The sequence below is a fragment of the Gossypium hirsutum genome, chromosome D02 (assembly GCF_007990345.1).
Source record: "Gossypium hirsutum isolate 1008001.06 chromosome D02, Gossypium_hirsutum_v2.1, whole genome shotgun sequence".
Taxonomy (NCBI): domain Eukaryota; kingdom Viridiplantae; phylum Streptophyta; class Magnoliopsida; order Malvales; family Malvaceae; genus Gossypium; species Gossypium hirsutum.
Window position 1 is genome coordinate 70720658 of NC_053438.1, and position 16041 is coordinate 70736698.

The 16041-nt window shown below is 29.8% G+C and overlaps 2 protein-coding genes across 2 annotated transcripts; one reads left to right on the forward strand and one right to left on the reverse strand.

Annotated features, from left to right (window-relative positions):
- Window positions 1-1572: 1572 nt before the first annotated feature.
- LOC107908812 (cysteine protease RD19A) lies at window positions 1573-4531 on the forward strand. Its single transcript, XM_016836088.2, has 4 exons — window positions 1573-2141; window positions 2230-2349; window positions 3029-3275; window positions 4073-4531. The coding sequence occupies exons 1-4, from the start codon at window positions 1662-1664 to the stop codon at window positions 4348-4350; spliced, it is 1125 nt and encodes a 374-aa protein (XP_016691577.2). The 5' UTR covers window positions 1573-1661; the 3' UTR covers window positions 4351-4531.
- A 5858-nt stretch (window positions 4532-10389) lies between these two features.
- Window positions 10390-11631, reverse strand: LOC107908813 (protein SHI RELATED SEQUENCE 3). Its single transcript, XM_041089250.1, has 2 exons — window positions 11012-11631; window positions 10390-10876 (listed from the first exon to the last, which is right to left on the reverse strand). The coding sequence occupies exons 1-2, from the start codon at window positions 11280-11282 to the stop codon at window positions 10506-10508; spliced, it is 642 nt and encodes a 213-aa protein (XP_040945184.1). The 5' UTR covers window positions 11283-11631; the 3' UTR covers window positions 10390-10505.
- Between the last annotated feature and the right edge of the window lie 4410 nt (window positions 11632-16041).

The window sequence follows — 16041 nt, forward strand, 5'->3', positions numbered from 1 at the left end:
AGATTAATTTTTATTTGAAATTAATTTTTTTAAAAATATAAAACACCAAATGTACTAAAAAAAGCTAAAATAAAATATTTCTAACACATTAAAAATACATTAAAAAATATTTATATTAAAAAACATTACCATTAATATAATAAATGTTTTATTATATTAAAAAACACTACCATAAACATAATAAATATTTTATTGTATCAAACATAAATTTTATATTTTGGGTTGGGTTATTTAGTTGGGTAAGTTTTTTTTAGGTATTGGATAATGAGTTTAATTATTATTGGATTAGTGATTTAATATAAATATACATATATATTTATTATTCATCATATATAATTAATATAATATTATTTTAAAACATGATATTCGGACCGGGCCAAAATTTTTTTGCCCATGACTCGACTCATATAGAAAACGAGATTTAAATTTTACCAAATTCCAATTTTCGGGCCTTGTATTTTGTCTAAACCCTTCTGCTTTGGGGCAAACCTTCGGGCCTGGGTGGGTGGCTCGACCCATGAGCTGGTTTAAACTTAACGTTTAGTAGAAGTATTATTTATTACACATGTTTTAGTACATGGATTAGCAATAAACTAATTCAATTGGTGATATTTAACCATTCCAGTGACCTATTTTTAACAAAGTGAAGAAAAAATTTCGCTTATTTTGAATATGTCTTATTTTATAAAAGAGCATTTATTTGTGTTTTAAATTTAAATTTGCACTAATTATTCTTTATTTTATGCCTAACTATTGTAATATATATGTAATAAATAAGATTTTTCCTTATGTTATTATACTAGTAACCGACCGAGGCATTAATTCGTTAAATGTGTCATCACATGTGCAATATCATGTTAGCTTATTATTTTCATATAATACTAAAAAAAATCAATTATGAGAACATTATAATTTAGTGTCAATATTGAAATTTCAAAATTTAAAAAAAAAACACAGGGATTAAGAATAATTCAATTATAAAACATTAACTAAATCAACAATTTTATGCATAATATATGATTAATAACAAAAATTCACCAAACAATGATTAAAAATAATAATTTGAGAATCCCAAATTATGACCTTTTGATCGAGTGTTTATCTTCCTTAGGAATAATCTAAGTTTAAATTATTGTTGTATAAAAAAATTAAAAAGTATAGACCTAAACCTACCAATGTTATTGGAATTATATCAAATTGGTTGGATTAGAAATAAATGGATATATCAATTAGAAAAAAAAGGAATTAAACGGTATTTTAAGTGAACCACTCGAAACCGATAAAAAATCCAAAAAATAGAAAAAGTGTGAACACTGTGAACAAAGATGACCCAAATTCCGCAATTAAAATCCAATCCACCTAAACATTCATACTATTTTTATGGAACTAAATTATTAAAACGGTGTATAATAATTAAAAAAAAAAAAAAACACAGCCCAAAACCCAAAAGCAACTATCATTCAATGCCAACACTCCAGTCAACCACGTGGCGTTTCCCCATTGGTCACTCATTTCCCTCACACAGAAGCAACATTTTTAAAATCCCCAAAATACCCCCACGAGTATTATTTCAAAAGTATTTTATCCATTATGTACCTATAAATAACGCACCTTCGTGTTTTTTTTTTTAACTTCCAAAAAGGAAAAAGAAAAGCAAAAAAATGGCTCATCGTATAGCGTTTTCTGTGTGTGTCGTTTCGTATTTTTTATTCATCGGTTTGATATCGTCGGAGGCTTTCTCGGTCGTCGGATCAGAAGTTGATCCGTTGATCAGGCAAGTAACGGACGGTCAAGATGATGGAGTGGAGACACAGCCTTTGACCGCTGAGCATCACTTCTCGCTGTTCAAGGCTCGGTTCAAGAAATCGTACGGCTCGGAGGAGGAGCATGATTACCGGTTCAAGGTTTTCCGGGCGAACTTGAGACGAGCGGCGCGTCATCAGAAGCTTGACCCGTCCGCGACTCACGGTGTGACTCAGTTCTCCGATTTGACTCCCGGTGAGTTCAGGAAGAGGTTTTTGGGGTTAAGGAGGTTGAGACTGCCTAAAGATGCGAACCAGGCACCGATTTTGCCTACCGATAATTTGCCTGAGGATTTTGATTGGAGAGAAAAAGGAGCTGTTACGCCCGTCAAAAATCAGGTTTTCAATTTTTAAAAACCTGTAGTTAGTAACTTTTTTATAATAAATGTATTGCATTGATTTTTGTTTATGTTTGTCTGGTTATTAGGGTTCATGTGGATCATGCTGGTCTTTTAGTACAACAGGAGCCTTGGAAGGTGCTAATTTTTTGGCAACTGGAAAACTCGTGAGCCTTAGTGAGCAACAGCTCGTTGATTGTGATCATGAGGTTTGAGTTCTTTTACTTGTTTTGATGTTCTTAATGTTTATGTATAACCTTCTGTCATTGAATTCATTACAATTTCACATTGATGCTCATTAGTTCATTTTTCTTTAGTTTATGCAAAATGCTATGCGTAGTTTAAGTTGCTAAGTCGCATTAGAAATTTGTTAAACTTCCTTTAAGTTTGCAATTGGAATAATTGTATTAGAAATTTTTTGCTAGTTATTGTTTGTCTTTGTTCAACATGATGGATATTATGAATGCATTAAGGAATTGGTCAAAGAAAATAAACGATGAATTTTGGTAGGTAATGATCAGTTTGCATTTGATTTATTGATTCTTGCTTGATTCTAGGGTTCCAATCCCTCGTTCCCCAAATCAATACAATAGCTAAGAAAGTATATTAACGCTATGCTATGGCAAGAGTATTGTTTTTTCAATACGTCTTAGTACATAAGTTAGCAATAAACTAACTTAATTTGCCCCTCAACTTATTTTGAGTAATGGGAAGTGAAACTTTTTACTAATTCTAAATAGGTCTAAATTTATACTCTGATTATTCTTTATGTTGTGATAAACTATTTTAGTACGTATGTAGTACATAAGTTTTTTTTTTCCTTTGTATTATTACACTAGCAACCAAATGAGACATAAAGGGTAATTGTAAATCCTCTTTGGTTTATAGTGTGATCCAGAGGAAGCAGGTTCATGCGACTCAGGATGCAATGGTGGTCTCATGAATAGTGCTTTTGAGTATACACTCAAAGCTGGTGGACTCATGCGTGAGGAAGACTACCCCTACACTGGCACTGATCGTGGGACCTGCAAATTTGACAAGTCTAAGATTGTTGCTAAGGTGGCCAATTTCAGTGTTGTTTCCCTTGATGAGGATCAAATTGCTGCAAATCTTGTGAAGAATGGTCCTCTTGCAGGTAAATCAATAATTTTTGCCCTTACACTAGCTTTAGGGATATTTGAATTCGTTTATCATTTGCACTAAATTGGAGTATTATTATCCAAATCTGAATTAATTAAATCATACAGCAAATATCCAAATCAGTGAATTTACCTGAGAGGATCCTTTATTGTAGGGAGTTGATCAAATTAGTCCCTCTAGTATTAAATTAGATAAATTAGTCCTTGTGTTATTAAAAAGAATCAACTAAAGCCAAAGTGTAATAGAGTTTAACATTTACTGTTTAAAAAATATCATTTATTGTTTCACTAATTTTCAAGACATTTTTTATACAGTAAATGTTAACTATGCTCCAGTTTGGACTTATTTGATTCTTTTTAATAGTATAGGGACTAAATTGATCCATTTAATAATAGAGAGATTAATTTGATCCAGTCCATATAATACAGGGACCTCCCAAGTACTTTAACCTATCCAAGTCTGTTATAGATTTGCATTAGTAAGTGTAAAAAGTTTTAAGAAGTACAACAAATAATGGATTTCGATATCCAAATCTGAATTCATTATCTACAAAACTAAAGTAGATTTGGATAATGGACATCCGAATATGTTAAAGCAGATTCAAATAATGGATATATGAGGATTAATTTCCACATCCCTTTACAATTCGTTATGAGCAAATCAATTTCCACATCCCTTTACAATTCGTTATGAGCAAATCAAAGTTTCACAAATATCCAAATCCTTACTATCCATTGCTGAATAATGGCTTATCATTAATTCTTAGCTGTCTGCTTCCTTTTGCAATGCCAGTTGCCATAAATGCAGTGTTCATGCAAACATACATTGGGGGAGTTTCTTGCCCGTACATTTGCTCTAAACGCCTCGACCACGGAGTATTGTTGGTGGGGTATGGTTCAGCAGGCTATGCCCCCATCAGGTTGAAGGATAAACCATATTGGATCATTAAGAACTCATGGGGAGAAACCTGGGGTGAAAATGGGTTCTACAAAATTTGCAGGGGTCGCAATGTTTGTGGTGTAGATTCCTTGGTCTCTACTGTTGCTGCTGTTAATACCAACTCTGAGTAATGTACTAATGTGTGTGTATGCCCCAATTGGTTTGCATATATATAATGTTTTACGCAGGTATTTGGGAAAAAACTTGATGTTTTTACGTAAACCTTTTAAATTCCTCATGTTTCTGTATTTGTGTAAAAACAACCGAAATGTTTGTTAGTGCAAAAAAGTACCAATTAACCTTTGATTTTCATTATGTTCTGTTCTTTTGTCCTTCCGGATTATTAATTGGGCTTGTTAGATTAGTTTTGGATAGAATCGATCTTAGATTAGATTAATTTGTGTTTTTTAAATGTTCAGGTTGTTTCGGTTTAGGTTTTAGGCATAAGCTTTTAGGGTCATTTCGGGTTCTAGTTTTTACGGGTTCAGGTTATTTTGATTTTTTATTTGGTCGTTTCGGGTTTAAATTGTGTCGTATTAAAGTTAGTTTTAACTTTAGTTAATTCGATTTTGGATTGTTGGCATTTTATTATCAAATCGGGTTGAATTTTGAGTTGATCAGGCTCAGATCAGACTTTTTTAACTTTAAAGAAGAGAGATTTCTAAATATATATATATATATATATGAACTTTGGTCTGATTTTAGATATGAATTTTGATTCTCTTTATTCTTTTTGTAATTTTATAAATAGAATTTTAATTTAATTTAATTTAATTTTTATAAATTATTAACATAATTATTGATACAACATTGTTTATATTTAACCTTCGTGTAGAATTACACTAAATTAAAGTTAAATACGATTTTAATAATTATCCCTAAAAAAATTATGGTTAAGTGAAGTGGCCGTGCATGTCCCAGTGAAGGCAGAAGATGGGCTTTATTTCATAGTCCATTAATTCTCATATTAAACGACAAAAAAAGGGCATGCTTAGGATTTATACAATGGACTGAACGATCTATTTATTCAGGAATAAATTAAATTTTTATTTCCCTAGAAATATCCATCGTTTAGGAGTTAATTAATTGGAACACTCTTGTATAAATTATAATAATGATGATGGTGATGATAATTCGAACACTCTTGTTTTGATTTAAAAAATTATACTTTTTTTAAGAAAAAAAAATCTAAGTTCATTGATACTAGTCCACCGCAGAAAGAGGGATTTTTTATTATCAAAATTTAATAAGATCTTCAACAACCAAGTAGTATAATACTAATAATTTGATAGTGGATTAATATTTAAGGTTAAAATTTTTTATTAGCTAAAACTATATTCTCGGTTAAATGATAATTGTTAAATTTATTGAACTTTGTCATTTTTAAAACTTTACATGGTAAATAAATGATCACTTGTAGCTTATTATTCTCATGTATTACCATAAAAAAAAGTCAGTTAATAGATTTAACCGTTGTTGTTTGCGTTAAAATTAAAATTTAAAAAGTATAGGGACTAAGAATGATAAAATTAGAAAACATGAACTAAATCTGAAGTTAGTTTGGGTCATGACTAAAATTTCTCAACTCAAAAAATACAGGTACTAAATTTGACCAGATTAAAGTATATGAACTAAATCCATAATTTATGCATACGCATAATACAAGGTCCAAGGGCTAATAGCAAAATTGACCAATGTTTAATCTTTATCAATTTGAGATCCCAAATTTGATTTTGACTCTGTAAATCATATATGGGTCTTGTTCAAATTTATTCTAGTCTAGGTTTGGATATGTTTCGGTTCCAGTCCCTTTGTACATTTTTAATTACAGTTATTATTTGTGATTATACTTCTAGTTGTATTTATAAAAAAAAAAATTGGAGTTTACAATTACAATACAATCAAAGTATAATTATAAAATACATGTAAAAACAACTATAAAGTATAATCAAAATAATACCGATACAAATGAACCAAGAACCGGAATAATCCAACCTAAAATCAATCCTACACATGATAATTATGCATAATGAGTCTCAAACCTACCTCCCCTTTACCAAATGAGGGATATAAATAAGACAAAACCAATGTTCAAGTGTCGGATGCCAGATGCTAGATGCCGAGCTAAGGCACGTTGTATTTTTAAGGAGATAATTTATGTTCAAACCCTAGAGATAATGGAGATAATATCGTTACTAGAAGCAATCATGAACAAAAAAAATTAATCTTTATAACTTGACTCCGAAAATAAAAAATTACTTATATAACCCCTTTAGGTTTTAAGAATTCACAAATTAATATAATGAAAAAAATTATTTTAGGTCTTCCAAAAAATTTTATTCATTTTTTAGCCCTAATACAATTTCCTAACTGTCCCTTATATTCAAAAGAAATAATAAGACATAACCAGTGAGTTATAGCACAAACCAGCAGTCAGCCGAACTGAATCAAGGCAAAACAAAGCCAACTATTTGTACTACCACGATATGTAAACACATATAGTTAAAAACGGTACGTACCCAGATTTCCTATATCAAAAAAAGGGCAAATCAATGGAGTAAGAAATAACCTCACCATTGCTGTATAGCCACCAACCTTTGGATATATAGGTTTTTTTAGGTTAGGTTAAAATTAGGAAATGCTAGGGTTTTTAACCACCACATTTTTTATTTTCCCATTATATATTTATATATAGCAGTTCTTCAGCTTTTGCCTTAATGTCTTAAATCACATCACATTTGAGAGGTGTCACTGTGTGGAAATTTTACTTGTATGGGAACTGTTTTTAGACTCGGTAGCCGCTTGTAGCTTTCTTTTCATGGTAACTATATCTTTTTTCATGGAAATTTTACACAAAATGTTCATGGAATTATTGATATTTTAGGTTTATTTCAACATCTATTTGAATGGCATATAAAGGATGTTACTGCAATGAAGATTGATGATCGACAAGGTGGATCCTTTGCATGGTTAATTTAGGGTAAAATTTATCATTATTTGCCAAATATATAAAGATCAAGTTTTGATCATGAATATGCCATTGGTTCATTCTTTAAGAATTTATGGTGATGAACCCTTGGTTCACTTCTTTATTATATTGCTTTTAAGTGCTTTTGTAAGTTACTTCTCTATACTTCTAAAAAAAAAATTTGAAGTGTTATCAATTGAGGATCGATAAACCCTTCAATAGATTGAATATTATTTCCACTCAGATTTTTCTCTTGATTTTATGGAGAACTCGAAAATTTAAAATTATTTGAAGAGACAACAAATTCAATAAATACCATGCGTGGCTCACAATCACTTATCAATAAGACATGAACATATGTATTTAATAGAGTTTGAGTCAAATGCTGACATTAATGAACAAATATACTATCACATTTGATCAATTGAATCAACCTTCCCTCACTAGATATACATATATATTATTGAGAACAATGGCTATGTAAAAGCTTGTAGAATTAATTCTAAGAATGCAATGGACAAATATGCTACCACTTGATTAATTGAATCAACCTCCCCTTAATATATATATATATATATAACACCAATTTTATTTAATCCATATTACATTTCAAGACCTAGCTGGTCTCATGTTGAGAACATATTGAGAATGATGGCTAAGTAGAAGCTTTGTAGGTGGTACTAGTAAGCTTTAAGGGTGTTAAAGTTTATGTTACTTGAACTCAAGTATGAGTATCAGATATATTTAGTATTTTTTAAAAAAAAATTTATGTACGTGAAAGATCCTTTAAGATCGTATTTCTAAATCTGTATATCAAACACAAATAATTTAAAGAAAAATGAAGAATCCAAACAATTTCTCATTAATTGCTTTATTAAAAACCATATGCGTCTTCTTCATTTAGATGATAATATTTTTTTTTCAAAATGTATGGCATTTGAAGTTGTAACCCAAATTTGAATTAATATTCTGAATTTGATCTGATCCAACTCAACTTGACCCATTCTTTTTCTTTTCGAAAGCTTTACAATGGGTTCATACCAAACTTGTAATCAATGAGCAACCAATGTTAAAAGGAAAGGTATATATAACATAACATTCACACCATAATTATACATAGTTTGTCATCTATTGCCACTGTCTCATGATTTAGACTTGAAATTAAATACATAGATAATGTACATATGAAAAAAACAATCTTTATTTTATACAATTTTAGCAAATTTGTCCTAAATTTGGAGACATTTTAAAATGACACAAAAAATTTTCAAAAATGAAATAAAATAAACTAAAATTTAACTTAGTTCAATTTATTAAATGGACCAAGTTGCAAAATTCCTTTATGCAAAAAGAAATCTAACTATTTAATCTACTATATATATAAAATTAATCAAACCCACTTAAAGGTTTCTTAATTAATTATGATCATGCCTTTTTGGTAATGTGTGTGCACCAAATTATTTGGTTGGTTCATAAGTGGTTTTTAATTATATCATTTCCCTTTCTAACTATAATAGGAAACCTATCCTAGAATTACAACATAAAGAAGAATCCACTCCATACATAACTTTATAGAATATATTTGATGCACTTACTGTGTATATTATAAATGGTAAACTATAAAAATAGTTACTTTTATTTACTTCAGATTATGTTAATCATTTGTGTTTAAAATGTTACGTTTTAGTCATTTACGTTATTGTTTTGTTACGAAGTGGTCACTCTATCGTTAAGCTCCGTTACCTTCCTAACAACTGGATGTCTTACGCGGCAGTTCAAATTAAATTTATTTAATTAAAAATCTATTATTTTCATCCCAACAATTGGACATCCAAGTTGGCATTTAAAATCCATTTGGACTACCATGTAGGACTGCCGTTAGGGAGGTAACGGTAAAGTGACCAGTTCATAACAAAACGATAACGTAAGTGACTAAACTGTAATCTGAGGCAAACAAAAGCGATTATTTTTATATTTTACCCTATTATAAATGAATCATATAATAATACATCATTACAAAATAATTTCTAAAAAATTCAGATGATTTCATGGTTAATAATATATATAAACACTATTAATGTATTGACTTTTTTTTACAAATTTTCAAGTACAAAGGATATATTCCAATTTTTCTTTATTTTCTATAAATGTTTTTCATTGAAGGGTATCTATCTTTTTCATATCGTAGAGTTAGTGTAATTGTGTCTTTACCATAAAAAATCAAAGCTTATAATATATTGCTTTCTAATTAAAGCCATTATAAGATTTAAAAATCTATATAAGATGCTCCCCCACATTAGTCTTTTCTATTTTACCTTCTCAAAGAGCTTAGCTCATGCTTTATAGCTATATAGCTAGGGAAACGATTCCCATATTTATTTTTTGATTAATTTAATTTAAAATGTGTGCCGCACCTAACCAATGTTTTATACTATATATTAATTATAAAGATTTCATAAAGTATGTGCAATGCTTGAATATGAAATTATGATATATATATATATAATATAGATCTTACATTAAGAACTTAACCAAATTATATAATAAATACCACGCGTGCTGATTGAGTCTTAATTCAATTGATATGGATAATATTGTCAACATGAGTTTAGGAGAGACTATGAATAGTTCTTAGGTATTATATTAAAAGAAAATATATATGATTAGAATCTATAACGAGATTATTTAAAAAAATTATATAACATACAAAATTCAATGAGTTTAAGTCTTTCTATGCACATGAAATGAACCTTCTCCCCTTTTATCTGCAAATTTTTCGTGCATTGGGAAATTCAAACAAATTCATACATATACATACATACATGTGTATATATATATATATATGTATATAAGAGTTAATCATCATAGAACATATGTTAAGTAGTGCTTTAGTTTTGTAAGAAAAAGTGGCTTTGAAGTTGATAAACAAATGAAAGAGATGAATACGAACAAGGAAGAAGACAAAACAGCTAAACCCCCATTTTTAATATTACAAGAGAGACAAGATCATATAATTGCAGGTCTTGAAGTTTGTAAACAAAGAGATTTACAAAAATTTAAATAAACTTCATCATCTTCTTAATTTACTCCCCCACCCCCCTCTTGTTTGCTTATTTCTTTTTTTTAAAGTTTTTTTTTTATTTTTGTTGAATATATCAGATACATGCACAGGGTAAGTACTGCGAATGAAAAGCTTGCTCTATGATAAAAATGGGGGATTTTCAGATTCCAAATGATGATTACAAAATAAGGGTTTTTTTCCTTCAAAATTTCACTTTCCCCATATACAAAATGTTGGGATTTTTCTTTTTCTTTTTATTAAGATTTTGGGTGAAGGAAAAATTGCGTACCTGCAGACATGAAAGCAGCATTGAGAGGAGATGGATATGCAAAAGGAAGTAGAGTTTCAGTAGCTGAAGCTGTAGCAGTATTAGCAGTCGCCATTGTTAAAGCTTGATTTGGCTGTTGTAATGGAGTCTCTCTAGATGAACATTCTCCAAGTGAGTAATGTCCTTGATCTGGTCCTTGATCATATAGTATACCTTTAAAAACATGGCCTCCTATCATCACAGCCGTCCGATAAGCATACTGATCACCCCCTGCAGTGGTATCTTCCATTGAACTCACTCGAACACACCGGAATGTCGCCGGTGATGTAACTTCAGCCGGAAAATCCCCTCCTTCTAACCCTAGAAAAATGAAAAATAGAACCACTTAAAAAAACCAAGCAAAATCAAACTTCACAAAGCTGTTCCTTGTCAAAATCCCATTCTCAAAATAGAAAAGAAAAATCTGCTAGGGTTGCAATGAATATATATATATACCTGAAGAAGGATTTTCCCTAAGCCTTTTAGGGTTATGTTGCAGAGGCTGCTGTTGGTGCTGATGATGGTGACGGTGACGCCTTCTATAAGCAGGAACCCAAGTACTTTTAATATGAGTTTGGCATTCAAATCCTTTGCTTCTACAACAAGTCCTACACCTCATATAATTACAGTCTTTTTTAGCTTGGTTACCACAATCTTGACACCTTGTACCGCCGCCTGTTCCATCACCATACCCTCTACTAGACATCATCATCACTCCTTCATTCATCAGTCAACAAACAAAAAAAAAACCCCCATTTTCATACAAATCTCGTGTTCTTTTACATATACATATGTCTATATATATATCTATATGTATATTTGTGTATGAATGGTACACTGAGAGACAAAGAAGAAAGGGGTTTAAGTATAGGTAGGTGGTTGAGGTGGTAGAAATGATAGGTTGTGGGTTTATGTTTGATGAGGTTTTTTGTTTTTTTTAGAGATTAATGATATTTATTTTTGAGTTCATGGTTCATAATTTTTATGGGGATCTTTTTTTTTCAGTTTAATAATTCTGGGTTTTTTTTAAGCTGTGAAAAAATTTTAAAAAATTAAAGAGAATTGAAGAGTTAAGATGAAATGGAATCCCAGGGGAGTGTCTGTGTTATAACGCCGCCATAGGATCATCACCTACACTTGTAATAAAACCAGTATAGCATAGATATATATTAAAAAAAAAGAATAATGAAGATATCTGTAATATTATATGAATAAATTGGTTTTCTTTTAAAAATCTTCTATTCTTTTATCTCTTTGATTACATTAATAATGGTAGTTCTAGTACAATTTGGCTTTTCTTTTTGGTTTTTTTTTTATTTGTGGAAAAAAAATTATAAATATTGCATTAAGGAAGAGTAAATGTATGTTTTTAAATGGGCGGCGCGTTTATTTTCAAAAAGATTAAAAATAGCAGTGGTGGTAAGATTAATTATTGTAGTTGTAAGATAAAAGATTTCATCGCACCATACCAATTACCTATCAAAAGGCATACTGAGTCTTAGCTCGATTGGTATGTGTATTGTTGCCAATATAGGAGAATTTGGGTTCGAATGCGCTGAAGCGCATTATCTTCCTATTAATGAGTTGGGGAGGGGTTATAGATAGTTCTAAAGTATTGTCTTAAAAAGAACAGATATGATCAGAACCTATAAAATTGTTCAAAAAAAATCTACATTCACGTTTTCAATATTTTCAAAACCGATTTGTACACCAATTTGGAAGAAAAAAAACTAATTAACCTCTTAATCGGAATAGACTGATTGAATCGAATTTTATAATTTTATAATAATTTATTTAATTTAAATTAATTAAACTAAAAATTAATAATTTAACATATTCGATCACATTCCAATAATACTATTTCTTTTTTAAATAATCAAATATGTAATCATTTAAACAGTTTGATATTCAAACAACATCAAATATATGGTGTATATATATATATCACATTATAAATATAAAGGAACTGTGTGGGTAAGTTTTTCTGAAAGAAACTGATAGCTGACATCTTTCACTTTCTATTTGTCCTTTGCACCCATAAAACCCGCCTCTTATCCATGGCTTCAGCTCAAACTTTTTATAATATATATATAAATTATTGCTTTTGTTACTAGGGCTAGATCCTTAATAGTCTCTGCAAGGGGGGGGGGGGATTGTAGGATCTATTAATGGGTGCCTTTTGTTTTTCTTTTTAGTGGAACTGAACATAACTTAGGTGGGTTTTGATGGGCGGTGCGTTTACTTGCGGTTAGTGTAAAAATAACAGTGGCGGTAAGATTAGATACTGTAGCGTGAGATAAAAACTAAGCTAAACGCACCGCACCACACCCAATCGCCCATCCAAACCCACCCTTAGTTTTACTATGAATTTCGAGTTAATATATCATTTGATATTTATATTTAATTTGCTATTTAATTATGACATCATGTGAATTAATGAATATTTAATGTGTGTTTTAATAAAAAAAATATGTAAGTATTTCATTGGGACAAAAAAGAACTCAGATGCTAAATTAGAATATTGAAGACAAACTCGAGTACTTAACTGAGACAAAAAGAAATTCAAGTATTGAATTGAAAAAGTTCACATGCCAAAGTGAGTATTGAAGCTAAACTCAAGCACAAAATTAAGACAAAAAAACAACTCAGTGTCAAATTGAACATTGAAGACAAACTTAGGTACTTAACTGCAAAAAAAACTCGAGTACCAAATTGTAAAAATTCAAGTATCAATGTGAATATTGAAAGCAAAGTCAAGTACAAAATTGAGACAAAAAATACACGCAAGTGCTAAATTAAACATTGAAATCAAACTCAAATATCAAATAATATTTTAACACTTTAAAATATAATAGGATTAATTACATTAAATATCTTCAAACCATCACCCACATTCTATACTGATCTCTCCAAACTTTCAAAATGTTTTAGTCAAGTTCTCGAAGTACTAATATCGTATTGATGATCAATCATGACATTACATTAGTTTAGACGTTAAAAGGGGTTAACTGTCAGTTTATATTTAACATAATTTTAAAGAAAATTAATTCAATAGAGATAACAAAATAACTCGAACACCAATGATTCTGATCCAATCTGATCCGATTGCATTTTATGTTTTTGAAAATCTAATTTGGGAGTAACGTAGGGTGTGGCATTTAAAATTTTCGAGGTTAAGGTTGGGTTTTGATCAAACCTACACCATCCTAAAAATTTTACCAAAATACTCCATTTTTATTTCATAACTAATTTTGTATATTTTAATTTGAAATTTTCATTTTTAAAAAATTTTCATTATCTTATATATTTTATCTAGATATTCATAAGATTTTATAATATGCATGTTATTTAATTTTGTAAAATTTTATGTAATATAAAATATCATTTAATATTTTGGGGCGAGTTGGGTAGGATTCGAAGAGTTTGATTTTTTTAGGAGAGGTTGAGTATGAGTATTAGAATTTTAAATAAAATCGGGTTAATGGATATAAATTTCGAGTTAATATTGGGTAAACTAAAAATTGTCACATTTTATTATCATTCTTAAAATCAAATTGTAAATACGTGTATTTATCGCATTGACAACTTGAATTTAGCGTATTAAAAATATAAACAACATCAAGAGGGTTCTTTCTTTTCTTTTTGACAAGTCAAATTCAAATTGCATACGTATTTTAACACATTAGATTTAAGCAGGAATTTAAGTATGCTCCACGCATGGTTTTCAGAACCGAATCGATCGTCGAATCAATTCAACTAGTCTGCTTGGTTCGATTAAATAAATCAGAAAAATTCAGATTAAAATGTGTTGTTAGTCCTGGTACTTTGACAAAATTTGAGATTTAGTTTATGTGCTTAAAAAGTTAAATTTTAATTCTTTTTACTTTTTTATTTAAAAAATCTCAGTTCAACAATTAAAATCGTAAGTAGTTTTAGTCAAAATTTGTCAACTTGAAATTTTGATTAGGATGTCCTCATATAATGTGGCATATGATTGATAGAAAAATAAACATGCTAAATAGACAAATTTTGACAAAAGCTACCGATGGCGATAATAATGGGCTAGAATTTTTAAATTGAAAATGTACGAATTTTTAACTTTTAAAGTTCATGGACTAATAGCTCATTTTAACCAAAAATTCATAAAAATAAAAATAAAATTCCAATTCAACTAATTTTTAATTTGATAAGATCAGTTCATATTGATTCCCGAACTAATTAATCTAATACCTCTCTTTAAATCGAAATTCCAATTGACTTTCGATCCAACCGAGTATATTCCAGGTGTTTGGCTTTCTTTGTAAAGAATATAAATTGTTGCATGAAAATGAAAGAAAATTACCCAAAAAACAGTCGGACCATGACATGGCAACTGGTCCAAATCTTACCAATGTCTTTGAATTCAAGGTTTTTACTGTTTTGGACTTTTATCGAGACACTACACCCTTAGTTTTGGGGGAATAAATCTGCTACTCTTTCTTTTCAAATTTTATCCTTTATTTAATTGCTCCCTCACATTTTAAAAAAAAACTAATAAGATTTTGTTCATTTCATTAAAAATAAGTTACTAGAAGATATAAAGAAATTTTCGATTAGACCTGTTAACGAGTTAATGTTATTCTGAGTCAGAATTTTGTTTCTCAATTTTGTGAATAATTCGAGTACTTGAAGTGGTAGCAAGTTCAACAAAGTAGGAGCATTTCGTCAGAATGGACCCTGCGTGGTGTATGATTAGATACCAAGGAAATCGGGAGCGATGTTAGAATGTTGCTTTAGATGGCATAGACGAATCATAATTTTTGGGAGTTAAAGTGCAAATTTACCATTACACAAACTTACAATTTTTCAAATTTAATTTAAAGAGGCTACAAGAGAATTTTACCATTTTTGGGGAGGAGGCAAGACCATCACCTGCCTTTCTTGTCTACGCCGTTAAAGGAAACGTAAGCATTTGCGCTTGGCACAGTTTGAGCCCACGTCTACAATATGTAGAGCACTTGTTTAGTCGAAATGGTATTATGGTTGCCTATAAGTACTATATTGATTCATTGAGAGATCCATCAAGTCTAGACAAACAACAAGAAGCCAGCTTCCCCTCAACAAAAGCAAAGTTAAATACAAAAGTCCCATCAAACAATACAAACCCACTCTTAATCAAGAAGCTCATATACTTCAAAAAAATTCAACATGAGTAAATAAATAAACTCGTGGCCAGTATTTACCTCTTAATGGGCCTACAAAATGCGAAAGATTAATTACAGGATTCACTTCAGAAGATACCTTGAGAAGAAAAAAAAATAGACAGTTAAGCACGTAGCTATTAATATAATTGTTATTATTATTATTTTATATATTTCAGAATAGTTATGTTGAAATTTGAAAAGACAAATTAATTTGAGATAAAACTTATTATATTTTATAAATAATTTAGACAAGACTCAATTTTTTTAATTTATATTTTATTTATTTCTTATTGCTTGAAGTAT